The sequence below is a fragment of the Pagrus pagrus genome, assembly GCF_965226575.1.
Source record: "Pagrus pagrus genome assembly, chromosome: 17".
In the NCBI taxonomy this organism is placed as follows: Eukaryota; Metazoa; Chordata; class Actinopteri; order Spariformes; family Sparidae; genus Pagrus; species Pagrus pagrus.
This window is the reverse complement of record NC_140201.1, coordinates 26,492,096-26,507,581: the sequence shown is the minus strand read 5'-3', so window position 1 is coordinate 26,507,581 and position 15,486 is coordinate 26,492,096. Positions and strand designations below refer to the sequence as shown.

Sequence of the window (15,486 nt, the reverse complement as noted above, 5' to 3'; positions counted from 1 at the left end):
CGACAAAATACATGGAAATGAATGACATTCCCATCAGTCTTTGTTTACTTTTTAAAAATGTCTTTGTGAATAAACTTGCCCTTAAACAAAGAATGGAATGCAGATGAAGATGTTTAGTATCTTCAACGCACCATGACTATGTCTATACAAAGAACAGCTGAATCTTACATGGTACAGTTGCTGTTATGAGGCACAGAGACATTGTACTTTTTCTTGTGGTATGAGCAGTGATGCTCACAGACTCCCTCCCCTGACATACACACACTAAAAAGTGGACAAAACAACCAATAGTTTTTTTTTATTGCCATTGTGCATGAACTTTGACACTGCAGGTTACACAAGGAGTATCATGTAGTGAGTTGATGAACACTCTGACCTGCCAGTGATGTGCTCTGGTCACTCTCAGTGCTGGTTTTGTATCAGTTGATGGCTTTAACAACAAACTACTTGCTGATCCAGCGCCCATGCTCATAACCAAAGTAATGCAAGATGAGATGCTTGTGTCAAAGAACGGACAACATCCGGGAGGACGACACCTTCTTTTTTTTTTTATCCTATTATTGCACACAACTAGTTTACCAATGCCAAGTATATGTGGGACATTGGGAAAGCCATAGCTCTTGATAAGGTGCTGAAATGTCTTAAGAAACCACAACATTGCATTGAGCCTCTTTAAAAGCCACATATATACAAAATATGAATGGAGCGCCAATGCAGGAATTCCACAAGCACACCAGATATCAAAACAAATGTGGGTTATATTTCACTCTTGCAAATGAAAGTTGTGGATCATTTACACTTGGGCAGGGAGATGCTCATTTAACAGCCTAGAGGATGGTGATCTGCACAGGATACATGACATGTTCAGAAGGGTTTGTTGCTTAGTGGTAGCATCAGGGTGCCTACAACACTCAGTAATAACAGACAGACAGTGAGAGGGAGGCAGGCCAGTTTGATCCTTTTATCTGTGCATCAAACAGATGAAGGTGCTTCTGTATCTGCAACCAAACATCTCTTAGTACTGTAGCTAGTCTCTTACATTGATCAAACCAAAAGTCTGAGAGATATTTTAGGAATGAATCAGCATGAGTCTATTTATGTCTTGGATGCTAAAATCTCATGGAATGCTTTTAATGGGATAGCAGTTATGCAGATTATCAGAACAGTCAAAGTTTGGATCTGTGGGTTGGGGTTAAAAGGTGTACAAACATTCTTGTATGGCTAAACTTCATTTTTAGCTTGTGCAAACCATGTGGTTATAACCATCAAAACCTCAACACTTTCCTGGTACTGACCAAAAAGTGCAAAATAGAACAGATAGATAGCATAAATGCTTACTCAGATTTGCTTGTTTCTTATCTTATTCTTTCACCAGACTGTTTCTGATTTAAAGCTGAATCACTTTTTTAGGCAACTTGGGGGCAGCAGAACAAGCTGAACTGTTGACTGTTACTTACCTTATACCATATATGGCAAAGGTGTTAGTAAAGAGTTATAACATTTGAATTGATCTGGAGTTGTGTTTGTGTCCACCTGATGAAGTCCAATATTAATTTTACCTTTAGCTTTAGTTTGGCTTCTCAGCTCCTGAGAAATATATCAGGCTAAATACTGCACTGGCCACACTCACCGGGTCAGACTACCCGTGTGTTTATACTATCTGGATGTTGGCAGGTAGTGTTCAGAAGGGGTTTGTGGGCCATAAAGCCAAAACAGTAAGAGGCTAAAAGCTCTGTAGAACTGCGGAAATTCTGAATTTTGAAATTGAAGTTCTCTGTGGGAATGACCCCTTTCATCTGGATATAAAAACAATGATTAGTGCAGCTTTGAATCATAATTTGGCCAATTAAGGTTAGGCTTAGGCTGTACTTTATTTAGGTAAAATTTTTGTGCTAGTAACTGTGTGAAGAGAACTTTTAACATTTGAGAATTTCAGTTTCTTCAAAGAAAAAAACATGTTTAGATTCAAAGTAAGGTGCTAAATAATGCACTGTTTTGTGACTGAATCTGTCTTCTATATAACCTATCTTAAAAAAATCCAACAATAGTGTCCTACTGCTCCCCTAGCTGTAGGACAGCTAGATAGTTGTATCTACATAGTTATATCATGTCTTTATTAGAGCCTGACCTGAGCCCATGTCATGGGGCCAAGGCTTTTTATTGAGATTCACACTAGCACTCAACATGGGAAAAACTTTGAATTTAATCAATCTATCTAAAATGTCAACTTAAAGGGATTCTTGTCAAAAATGTTTGTTTTAAAAACTTAACATCTGTCTATATATTATCTTTTTTGTAAACGTATATATATCCTCAGGAATCCAGTATCACTCGGGCTCTACTCTTGATAAAGTTAGCTTAAGTTTCAAATAAAACCGCTTCTTTGGTTTAGAAAACTGAGGTTTAACAAGACAATTATCAAAACAACATTATTTCTACCCTTTAGAAAAATGTTTGTACAACTTCACCTCCAACCAGACCTGAACCAAATGCTTCAGTTTGATTGTATCTTCATGTGACGGTACCGCAGACTCGTCCACTTCTGGTCCACTGTCAACAGGCTCAGGAGAGCCAACCAGACATCGTCTTCAGGCTCAAATAACGGAAACCCACTGAACGTCATCCAAGTCTCTGTCCAGCATGCTTCCATCAACACACACACAGCCAGTAATGCCATCAGTCACAGTGTGTGTGGTCCATACAGCATCACAGGACCAGTCAGAAGGCAACCATGAGGGGATGTCCACTACCTCAACCCTTTACCCTCTGCAGCTATCACGAGCCCCGTCTCAGATTGGACTCTAGAACAGTAAGGAATGATTTGTCTGGGAATGAAAAAAAAACCAGGAAGAAATGACAGTGAATCTGTTCTGCTTTGTCAAGCTGCAGATATTTGTATGGACATACATTCCAAATTACCTGAGTATAGACTCTGATTGTGAAATACCTGAAGCGAGGCCAGATGCAGACACTGTGCAACCAATTTGAGGCCATTTTGTGTTTTTTTTTTTTCTTTGCCGAATTCTTCTCTCATTGCATTTTTTAGAGAGGCTTAACAATGTGACCTGGATAGTGTAGACAGAATCCTGAATAGTACAGCTGTTTTTCCTGTTCCGTACATAACACAGCATTACACTTTTTTTAACAAGCATTTTCTTTCTTTTCATAGAGATATATGTGTATATATATATGTTTAGAGAGCTTATTCATACTGTGAATGTTGAAACAGAACACAACACATAATTTAATCAGAAATATACTACCAGTTTATAATGCATGCCCCTCCCCCCATCCATAGTGCTCCACTCTTCCCTCCGATGTCTGCATATGAAACCTTTAACCATCAGGTCCTTCCCTGCCAAGGACAGCTTAGACATTATGCAGGACAGAACATTAAGGTGGCGAGTCTTTGTGGTGGTGTGGTGGTTATTCGGGACATTGTTGCTACGTCATGCAGAGATAGGGGGGTTGAAGGGGGTCAGCACAGAGAGACGGAGGCTCCCCTGGCAGAGCAAGAGGGAGGTGTTGGTGGGACAGTCAGTGGTGATGTTCGGTGGTCGCTAGCGTGGATCCTGGAGCCAGAGGCCAGCTCTGCTCAGGTCTAGCTGATGGCTGGGCTGTCTGTCTGGGGGTCTGCAGTCTCTGAAGGCGAGCCGGGCTCCTCCGGGGGGTCGTCTGTGCTGGTGCTGGTGGAGACCTGAGTGGGGGCACCGTAGAGCGACGTGGCCCCCTGGAGCTCTGAGGCGGAGCCTGCGTTGTCCTCGTCCTCCTCGGGCTCCGAGGCCGGGGTGAGGTGCAGGGAGCCTGGGAGTTTGACGGGGCAGAACGCTGAGCCCGTTGGGATGAAGTTGACCTTGTTTTTGTCGGGGCAGGAGAAGAGGGGGACTGATGAAGATGTGGACTGCCTGGAGCTGTGGAGACACACATGCAGAGTCAGTGAGGCAGCAGAGAGGTGTTTAAATTGAACACAAGTAGCTAACAGTCTTTACCTCATCTCCTCAAAAGCTTTAATCTTCTCACAGCCCTCTGGAGGCTCTCGCTTGAACATGTAACTGTTGTTGGGTTTTGGCGAGGACGCAAACTTGGGCAGTGGTGAGCTGCTTCCACTGTCTGTGAACACAGAGATACAGGGTCAGATACACTGGAAGCATAGTTGCAACTCCCCTTCAGTTCTAACTAACTGGAGGGGAGTTACAGGCTTTTCAACTCTGTGTGGGAGTGTCTTTACAGAGTCGTTAGAGCCACTTGTGGGTCGTTGACTTAACCTGCCTTTATGTGGGTTGCTAGGGCTAGGTGAGCCCAGGTGTGAATGGTTGTTAAACTGTCTGGGGAGGGAACTCAGTACCGCATTGTAGGTGGGTGATAAGTAATGTCGTAGGCCACCTTTCTGTTCAAAGACTGTTGTTCCAGTTTGACATACTAGATGGATTCTTTTACTCCTCTTTCAAACCATCTGTCTTCTCTGTCTGCTCTGGATGAACTGGAACAGCCATCTTTGAACAGAGACATCCTCTGTTGTTGAATAACAAATAACCTTTAACCTAATACTTTAAATATTGTACAATGTTCTGTGCACATTGCCTACAATAACAGTTTGTCAGAGCTAATTAAACAGCTCTAGTGAGAGGAACCCAACTATCAGTGAAAACATTGTACTCACTGTACTGTACTGTAACGTACTGTACTATAACGTACTATACTGTACTATAACATACTGTACTGTAACGTACTGTACTATAACGTACTATACTGTACTGTAACGTACTGTACTATAACGTACTATACTGTACTATAACATACTGTACTGTAACGTACTGTACTATAACGTACTATACTGTACTATAACATACTGCACTGTACTATAACGTACTATACTGTACTGTAACGTACTGTACTATAACGTACTATAATGTACTGTAACGTACTGTACTGTACTGTACTATGTCTAAGTCTAAGTTTTTTCAAGTGTCAAGTGTTAAATGAGAATCAAGTGGTTTACAGCCCACTATCCCAGGTCTCAATGGATTGTGCCACAATTCTTCTCATAAAAAGAAGTCCATATTTTAAGTAGCCAATAGCAGCTAATTAAAGTTAGCATGCATTCAGCCTTGTTGTAGGAAACACATTCTTCTACAAAGTTGAAATCTAGCAATGTGACCCTACGTACAGATCTAAAAAAGTTTGCAGGGTGGATACTATTTGAAAAAGTAGACATACATTTACCAATTCAGTCCGACCTGGATTTCATTTAATGCATTCCTTGCTCAAATTGCAGAGTTTTCTAAGATCCACCAGAAATATGTTTTTGTGACAGCCTACTCCAACAACACCGCAGTGGCCCTTTATGTCAATGCTTCTACAATAAGCTGATGTTCTTCACCTTTATCCCGGTCATACAGTAGATCCTCTGTGGAGTAAGGACTGCCGTCGTGTGATCCTGGTGGGCAGGCAGGCGAGGGGCAGGGCGACAGGCTAGAGCAGCTGCTGGACCGCCCGGGGGCTGAGGGAGTCTGTGTGTCCACACTGCGAGTGCTGCTGCTACGCTGCTGGGGAGGGAAGGGTGCCCGCCGCCCATCAGGAACCTCCAGGGACTGAAGAGTCCAGGAGACAGATAGAGGGAAGAAATCAGTACATTAATCAGAGTTAGAGTAACATACAGGTCTACTGATACACCGGCTGGTGAAACTTCATTCCTATATGAACTGAAATGAAACAAAGCCCCACCTTTAGCTCCTCCTTCTCTCCGTTGTCTTTGATGAAGACTTTCTCCAGCTCATGGTTGATGCCCTCCATGCTGCTGGGCACCCTGGAAATGGAGGGCTTTGGCACTGTGATGTTGGACAGCGGCATCTGGGCCGACTTCGACATGGAAAAGTGCTGCAAAACACACAGGTGCACACACACAGATATTTGAACCATTTCCTAATATAATATAATGTACGTGGTTGTATTAACAACAGTAGACAGTATGTGTTTCTGTGCTGCTGACTGTTTCCCAGTACTTTGGTGGCTTCTGAAAGAATCTGTGGTTTGGAGTTTAGTGTGTTCATGTCTGTGTTCTACTGCTGATGCAGACAATGGCCGCGTTTCCCAGATTCGTTAAGAAGCTCTTAAGTGCTAAGATCTTCTTAGGAGCGCTCTTAAGAACGCTGTGATAGAAGGATGTGTTTCCCAGAGTCGCTCTTAGCTTAAGATCTTTCACTAAGAAGGAAATGTAAAATCGAGCTGACCCACTCTTAACAGCCTTCTGAGCGACCAAATGCTCAGTGATCAAGCCGCGTCAGGGAAATTTATATCCTCTACTTTTCGAAATAATAAAACGCTGTGTTGAAATGTTGAAATGCGCTCATACCTGCGGACCACTGGCGCAAGAAACATAGGTTAATAGTAGATGAAAAAAAAAATGTTTTTATTGAATTACACGTTTAAGTTTTCCACACACATCTGCATATGAGTTTATAGTACTACACATAAAAATACAACAACCCTGTGGCATTTCACAGATATCAAGGGAACAGATTTAATTGAACTCAGCTGAACCTCATCCAAAGAGGCTTCACCTGCTACTCTATATAAATGCATTGCCAAAGTCCGCGCGTGTGATAAACCATGGCTGCAATACAGCACATTCTCGCTGCGAACCAACAGCGTCGCCGTGCGCGAAGCCAGACGGTTTACATAAATGCATACGTGCGTCAGCACTTCTCCCCACTGGACGTGCTGTCAGACCGGGCTGTCCAGGCAAAGTACCGGCTGCCCCGTGCGGAGATCCAACGGCTGATCACTCTGGTGTCTCCACACATCCAGAGAGCAACCCGCTGCAATTTTGGCCTCAGCCCGGAGGGTGCAGCTCCCGGCTGTGCTGCGTTTTTACGCAGTTGGGAGCTTCCTGGAGGTGGTGGGGGACGGCACCGGCCTCAGCAAGGCATCGGTGTCACGGAGTGTGGCAGCTGTGACACCGATTCTCCTGCGCCATGCCCGCACCCACATAAAGTTGCCCACCACACGGGACGAGGTCCGCCAGGTCCACCAAGGGTTCCACGCAGTGGCTGGGACCCCCCGGGTGATCGGTGTGGTGGATGGCACCCTCATTCCAATTCACCCCACCCCCCCCCATACACGATACATACGTAGCCTAATTGCACGTGTGTGGGGGGACCACGGGGCGCTGTGTGTGACTTATGCGCTGATAAAGAGGTGGGTGATCGATTTGCCTGGCATCGATTGATTCAGTTTCAGCAGCACCGCGGTGGACAGCTCCCACTAAGAGCTTCTTAAGAAGCTTCTTTGGCTTGATCTTAAGGTTCTCCTAAGAAGGTAGTTAAGAACGCATCTGGGAAACACCCGTATCTTAGCGCTCCTTCTTAGCCGAACCCTTCTTAAGAGCCTTCTTAAGTCCTTAAGAACGATCGAATCTGGGAAACGTGGCCACTAACATTTCCTGCTGTGGGTGCTTCAGATTAAAAACCTTCCATTGTCAAACCAACAGGATGCTGTCATTGTTATTGTCATAGGTTACAGGAAATACAATGTGTTTGTCCAAGTTGACCAACTTAGCAAAGCTTTGTTCATGGTGGTAATCTTCAGTAAAAACAGGTCCAATCAACCAGATATGAACACAGCTATGGCTGGCTCAGTGTGCTAACCTCCACAGCATGGAAAACCCCAATTAATATGTGTGTTCTGCTTACACACCAAAATCTGATTTGCTTTTATTTTCCAGTAGGTACTGACCTTAAACTTGGTAAACAGATTCAAACATCTTCCTCCGTTTGCCAGTTTGTGACTAAAGCATTTGATTACCACTGATACACATTTATTCTCAGCGCTACCATATTGAGGACACTGATAAAGATTTTCCAGGCAGTACACTACCTGAATGTGGCTGGTTGTGGAGGTGTGGTTGGTAGTGCTGGTGAGGGCGGTGTAGGTGATGGTGTTGTACTGGAGGGGGGAGAGTCGGTCCTTGTCTTTACTGCAGCGTCCTCCTTGTTTATAGCACTGGAGATGCTGCCGGAGCTTCACAATCTGCTTGAATCAAACAGGACAAGAGGAATAGGCATGACACAGAGGAGAGACATAAACATTAGCAGGTAGGTGGACCAGCAAGTTATTACAGAAGTCAAACCATAACTCATATGTAACAAATAATAAAATGCTTTCTGCACCGTCAGACTTTCCATCAGTGATGTTGCTGTGATCCCAGTATTAGAGCATTGAATATAATGATAGTGGTCCAGGTAGCTTAAAAACAAAATAAACTGAAAATTAGAGCCTGGTTACTCACCAGTATTATTAGCCGATATTACCTTCCCACAGATATACAGTATTGGCCTATATGTTGTCTGATATGCATCGTGATGAAAAGATGTATTCGTTTAGAGATAATAATGGAGAAAAAGATGCCTGGGGTGATTTATAATCATCAAATTCCCAGTGAAGTTTATTGTTTCAGTGCACTGATGTCATTTTAGACAAAAAGTTTATTGTTCAACTGTAAATATCCTGTCTCCGTCACATATCTTTGCCACAAGTGTTTGGTAAAAACATGGGAGGGATCACTGCAAAAAAAAACAAAGTGTCTATATCAGATTATATCAAAATCAGATTAGTTTTACTTTTAACATTCTTTTTACTACTATTTTTATCAATTATATCTGTATGGGTCCGAAAAGTCAAGTTGTGTTTGGGCTCTACTGAAAATGGCCATAAGTCTGATTACTTTAATATGACCTAAGCTAAAGAGACCCGACACAACAACCCGTTAAGGCTGTGGAACTCTGTGCCTTTCTCTTATTTCTAATATTTCTGAGTGGTCTATTTGCTTTATAAGCAGCACTTGTTTTTGTTTTCTTAAAACAATGACAACTTAGCAAACACCTTCTGCTAATAAGAGAGTGAGAATAGAGTGAGATGTGTTTGAAAGCTAGTATTTAATTAGCTCATCTCTACTAGAAATTATCAACCTGTCTCTATTAACAGGATACGTGCCACAGTCATTTAAACTAGCTGTAATTAGACCGCTTCTTAAAAAGCCTAATCTTGATCCTGAAGCTTTAGCCAACTATAGACCTATATCCAACCTCCCTTTCCTCTCCAAGATCCTTGAGAAAGCAGTCGCCAACCAGCTATGTGACTTTCTTCATAACAATAGTTTATATGAGGATTTTCAATCAGGTTTTAGAGCACATCATAGCACAGAGACAGCACTGGTGAAAGTTACAAATGACCTCCTAATCGCTTCTGACAAAGGACTTGTCTCTGTCCTGGTCTTGTTAGATCTTAGTGCTGCATTTGATACCATTGATCATCACATTCTACTACAGAGACTGGAACACTTAATTGGCATTAAAGGACCCGCATTAAACTGGTATAAGTCCTATTTCAGTTTGTACATGTTAATGATGAGTCATCCCTGTATACCAAGGTTAGTCATGGTGTTCCTCAAGGCTCCGTGCTTGGACCCATACTATTCACCTTATATATGCTCCCTCTAGGAAATATAATTCGGAAACACTCCATAAACTTTTATTGTTATGCAGATGATACCCAGTTATACTTATCAATAAAGCCAGATGAAACTAATCAGCTAACTAAACTCCATGCATGTCTCAAGGACATTAAGACCTGGATGGCTTGCAATTTTCTGCTGTTAAATTCAGATAAAACCAAAGTTATAGTACTTGGTCCTAAACACCTTAGAGATGCATTATCTAATGATATAGCTAGTTTGGATGGCATTAACTTGGCCTCCAGCACCACCGTCAGGAATCTGGGAGTTATCTTTGATCAAGATATGTCCTTCAACTCCCACATAAAACAAATTTCAAGGTCTGCATTTTTTCATCTACGTAACATTGCAAAAATCAGGCCCATCCTGTCCCAAAAGACACAGAAAAGCTAGTCCATGCATTTGTTACTTCCAGGCTAGACTATTGTAATTCTCTATTATCAGGCTGCCCTAACAAGTCTCTAAAGAGTCTCCAGCTGGTCCAGAATGCTGCAGCACGTGTACTGACAGGAACTAAGAAAAGAGATCATATTACTCCTGTATTGGCCTCTCTGCACTGGCTCCCTGTAAAATCAAGAATAGAGTTTAAAATCCTTCTCCTAACTTACAAAGCTGTTAATGGTCAGGCACCATCATATCTCCAGGAGCTCATACTACCCTATTACCCAACTAGAGCATTACGCTCCCAGAACGCAGGATTACTTGTAGTTCCTAAAGTCTCCAAAAGCAGAATGGGAGCCAGAGCCTTCAGTTATCAAGCTCCTCTTCTGTGGAACCATCTTCCTGTTTTGGTCCGGGAGGCGGACACCCTCTCTACCTTTAAGAGTAGACTTAAGACCTGCCTTTTTGATATAGCTTATAGTTAGGGCTGACCCAGGCCTGTCTTGGACCAGCTCTTAGTTATGCTGCTATAGGCCCAGTCCGGGGGACAAATGACACACTGAGCTTCTCTCTCCTCCTCTCCTCTCCATCTGTATACATTATGCCTGTATACATGCCCCATCTCTGCATGTCACTGACTTCACTTCTTCCCCGGAGTCCTTGTGCTTTCTAGTCCTACAGGCTCTCATGGATCCTGGCCGCACCCGGGTCGTGGATCGTGGATGCGCCTACTGCCATGGCCCTGTCTGATCGTGGATGCGTCTACTGCCATGGCCCTGCCTGACACCCACCACTACTGTTGCTAATATTAGTCATATCTCTGTTACATACGTTTCACTACTATTATTGTAATGCATCACTACATACCATCCTTACCGTTAACCACTACTACTGTTATTACTAGTAGTCACATTTCCATTATGTGCATTTCATTATTATTGCTGTAATACCTCTTTATGTACTTTCATTCCTGTCAACCATCTATTATAATTGTATACATTGTGATCTCGTTGATCTGCTCTGTACATGCGACATCTATTGCACGTCTGTCCGTCCTGGGAGAGGGATCCCTCCTCTGTGGCTCTTCCTGAGGTTTCTTCCTCATTTTTTTTCCCTGTTAAAAGGGCTTTTTTTGGGGGCAAGTTTTTCCTCACTCGAATCGAGGGTCGAAGGACAGAGGGTGTCGTCTCTGTACAGATTGTAAAGCCCTCTGAGGCAAACTGTGATTTGTGAATTTGGGCTATACAAATAAAATTTGATTTGATTTGATTTGATTTAGTAAGCAGACGTTTTTATTGATGCACCATATATATCTGACAATTTATAGAATCTATTATTTTTTATTATTAATTATATAAGCGACTATTTATACATATTGCTTAAATGGAGACTTCATAATATGAAGCCAAACTGCTTTCATTTATCTAACAAGCATAGCATTGACACACTCTGATACAGCAGGTGGTGGTATGCACCTTTATAGTTGAAGAGGGAGAAAAACAAGAACAAGCGCAGCATGCAATACATGTCTTGCAAGAGTTCAGAGAGCAGGGGAAAAGGGATACAAAAACGTGAATTTATCAGTTGTCTTATTGGTATCAGCCTTCCATATCCATATCATTCATTCCTAGAAATAAAAAAAAAAGAACACAAAAACAAATACATTTCCCGACCTGCATCACTCACTGTGTTTCATTGCTTCTAGCTGAATCAGATTCACAGGCCTTTTACACAGCAGACATTTTTACTTGTTTTAGCAAGAAAGCAAGAAGAACTATTAACAGAAATGGCTCTGTTCCAGCTATTAAGAAATACAGTGCACCAACTGATAATATTTTAAGTTACACCTGTGTTTGACAATCCTTTTTCTCCCCATGTTTCCCGGGCCTCTAAACTATCTGTAATATTTCTATGTTTTCGGTAGGAAGTAAACCAAATTGGAGATGCATTCTTTTGAACTAATACAAGTCCACCAGATGTCACTGTTCCTGTTGCAGCCGGCAGACATGACACAGGCATCACCTGCACTGTCAGTTATTCTCTGTAATCAGCCTATGACCCCTGTCAGAACCAAAGTAATTCTACACAGGTTAATTTTATTTTTCAAATGAAACTTTCAGTTATATTAATATTCAGACAGTGGTGTATCTGAATCTGTTGAAGTCCCTATAAATTCCAATTATCGAAGAACAATAGAGGAAGGTTAGTGATCAGCATTGATCATGTGCAGACCATTTGTTAGTTAACCTACTTAAGCTAGTTACTGTACACATGTAACTGCAGCTGTTCATTTATTGAACTGTCTAATCTACATTACCCTTCTGTGTGTGGCAGGACAATGAAGGAATTCCCAATCCTCCACTGTACACCAGAACTCCAGAACATGTCCATACATGTTCCCTTACACAGTCCCGACACTTGCCCTGTTTACTGTGGAAACACAACACATGCAGTACTTATCAATGCAGGCTCTGTGTGAAACGGCTGTTATGTGATCCCCATATTTGGTCCAGTGAACCAGTTACACTGTGCAGTCCTGCAACCTCTTTGTTCCCTCTCAGCCTTCACTCAGGCCATGTACTTCTGTTCCGCAGCAGACAGTGAAGTGAGTCTCACATACTGACATTAAAGTGCAGTGAGCTGACAACAGTGTCTACAGTCTCAGCTCACTATTTTTCCTTCCATGGAGATACTATCTATTAGGAAAGACAGACGTCAGAAATTATGCATCTGGGTTAAAAATAAAGGAGGTACCAGAGTTTTGGACAGAACAGGGAATTTCAAGACATCAGCTTGATCTCTACCAACTTGTGATGGGCATTAGTCAGTTTTCTGACAATTTATACATAAACAGTTATTTGATTAATTGAAAAGAAAAAAATACAGATTAACAAATAAAAATCATAAGCTTCATTGGAGTTTCATTCTTTTTTCTAATTTTCAAAAGAATGACTCGTATCTTATGTATCTAAACTGGAATCAATAAGATGGTAAATGCTCTCAGGCGGACTTTGGTTCCAAATTTCTGCTAGAAATCTGTCTGCTAAACCAGTGCACTAGTTGGTGTGCAGAAATAATATGTGTGGCTTGATCTGCCGGAAAACACAAAAGCAAGGAAGTGCAATGGAGCCACCCAGCTGTTATTTGTGTCTTTCCTAAGCCCTTCCTCCATTACCCTCAAGAAGACGGTGTTGTGAAGAACTCGGTTGTCAAAGCTGGTTTGTCTGAACACATTGCATCCTAAGTGATCAGCATCACAGGTAGGTTTGCCACTACATTGCGGTGCAGGCATATAAGTAACTTTGGATACAACAGCTCTTCTCCTTGATATGAAACACATTTCATCCACCCACCACAAACCTGAACAAATTATTTTCCCAGATTAAGAGACCTGCACCCCCATGGATATTTTACTCCACCTCTACTGGTTACTGTAGACTATGTTACCTTTTATTACCTTAAATGATGTTGAGCAGTGCCAACTATTCAGGTGATTTCTTTAGTGTGTGCTATGATTAGAGTGGCTACTTTCACTATTTTAACATCTTGATGTTCACATTAATGTCACTGCAGCAAATATCGTGGCACATTTAAGCAGCAAAACTAAAAGCTGTTGTTTTTTAAAATTTGACAGGACAGTGGAAATTTTCCAGAGGAAACAGAATTAAACTTATAGCTTCTGAAAGAAATATTTTTGAGACAGCCATGATGGAGCCATGATTTATTAGGAGGGTGACTCCATGAACCTAGACTGGTGTGTGATCTTTCAGATGTGTAAAAGAATACTGAACATTAAGCAATAGTGCGTTAGAAGATTTATTTAATCGATGAAGTTATACTGATTATCCGAGGGGCTCAATATAACTGCGATCAGTGCGTTTGATGTCACGGTGGATGACCTTAGCAGCAAATGTCTTGAAGACGTCACTAAGATTCATGTTACCTTCTATGACCCATCCTAGGTCTAACTCAAGCAAGTATGGGGGTCACATAGCAATATGTAGACCTTGTGGAATTGATGATGTCGCAGCCAAGAACAATTATTATAGGTGCTTTTTAGTAAATCTCTGGAATCAGATGTGCCACAGATTTTAGGGGAGAATGATGAAGAGCTGCGATGGTTGTTGGAATTTCCTCTCTGTTGTTTGGGATATCTTTACACTCAGCATGTCTTGGCAATGAGAGTTGGACAGTCCTATCCAGAGATTCTCTTACATATCCAGTGGTTCTTCTTCCCATTGACTCTTTTACACCAGCAAATGTTCTTGGAGGGGAGCTTGGTCCATGTTCATAGAACATTTCTTTGTTTTTTTAAAGGAACTTGGGGCAGGATCAAGAAATAAGACTCAATAGTGACACGACGGCCGTTGCAGCCGTTAGGGTAACTGCAGCCATCAGCCAAGCTGGTGCGGGAGCGCGCATGAACTCTTCACAGCAGTGCAGCTGATGCCTTATCCCCTACACACATCAGCCGGCTCGCTGTGTGTAGCGACACACAAGCGCGGCGATTTACTGTTACGGTTGATGCAGTCTGAAAGGCACAGGCGAAAGCAAAGACGGCATATTGGGGGACAAAAATATCGTCTCTGATACGGGATTGCTGTGTGTAATCGGCTAATGTTACTACACCGACACAAACAAACCGCTAGCCTGTGGCTACATCCAGCTGCTAACGTCACCTCCCGGATAACAGGTTGGGCCTTCGGTCCCATATATAAAGGGACATATTTCTTACATGTTTGCAGCTAATGCTACTTTGCACGTTAGGTAACTCCGAGTCCTCATGATCTCATATGATTTTCAAATCAAGCTCTAAACATGGCCTGTAATGTTTTCTTACCTGGTTACTAGGAATAAGCCATGTCAGCATCTGTTTTCAGTCCCAATTCAAGTTGAAGCTGCCTCCATGAGTCGAACGCGTATCCGATGTTAATCCGGGTGCCAGCCCGGCTTTGCTCGTGATTTTGTTTCTACTCACGACATGCCGCTGATAAAACCTTTGTTTTCTTCTTAGTATGACTTTTTAGTGGACTTTGTGTGGTGGTGGGTTGTTTGCTGGCCGTAGCAGAATCCATTACTACCCAAACACTAGTTTGGGTCCACCGCGCTTGTCTTCTTCCCGTATCCAAGGACGCGCATTCAGCGTCATCTGACGTCACGTCTGCATGACTGCGCGGGAAATTCGGATACCGAATTGCAGTACATTATGGAGCACACAGCCTGTTCAAGGCAATGGAGAGATACGTGGGTGGGCTCATTCTTTTTGGTTTTGAACGCTTCATCACCCATTAGCATTAAAAAAAACTTAAAATGCATGTTTATTTTTTCACAAATCCTGCCCCAAGTTCCTTAAAGATACTTCATCGATTTTCAGTTTACAAAACAAAAACAGACATAATTCCTTTAGCAGTAAAGAAGCTTAATCTCTGTCTCTCCCGAGAGCCATGTCAATTGTAACTCAACTTTTCTAAGGGGATCATGGTGAGTGCATCCTTGAGCCATAGTTTAGACAAAGGAGGTTTCACTGACTTTGCAGAAGAATTTACCCCTGGTTTACAGCATTAAAAAATCCCTGTGCCATGTTTGAAAGGGGC

At 42.3% G+C, this 15,486-nt stretch overlaps 1 protein-coding gene across 1 annotated transcript in view; it reads right to left on the bottom strand.

The window, feature by feature from the left end:
• Window positions 1–282: 282 nt before the first annotated feature.
• Window positions 283–15,486, bottom strand: part of glcci1a (glucocorticoid induced 1a) — a 61,897-nt gene continuing 46,693 nt past the window's right edge. The window contains exons 4-8 of the mRNA XM_084378774.1: window positions 7,876–8,028; window positions 5,725–5,877; window positions 5,381–5,591; window positions 3,990–4,110; window positions 283–3,911 (exon numbers count right to left, since the gene is read on the bottom strand). Coding sequence (XP_084234900.1) covers window positions 3,602–3,911; window positions 3,990–4,110; window positions 5,381–5,591; window positions 5,725–5,877; window positions 7,876–8,028 — 948 coding nt within the window. The 3' untranslated portion in view covers window positions 283–3,601. The remainder of the gene's footprint in view (window positions 3,912–3,989; window positions 4,111–5,380; window positions 5,592–5,724; window positions 5,878–7,875; window positions 8,029–15,486) is intronic.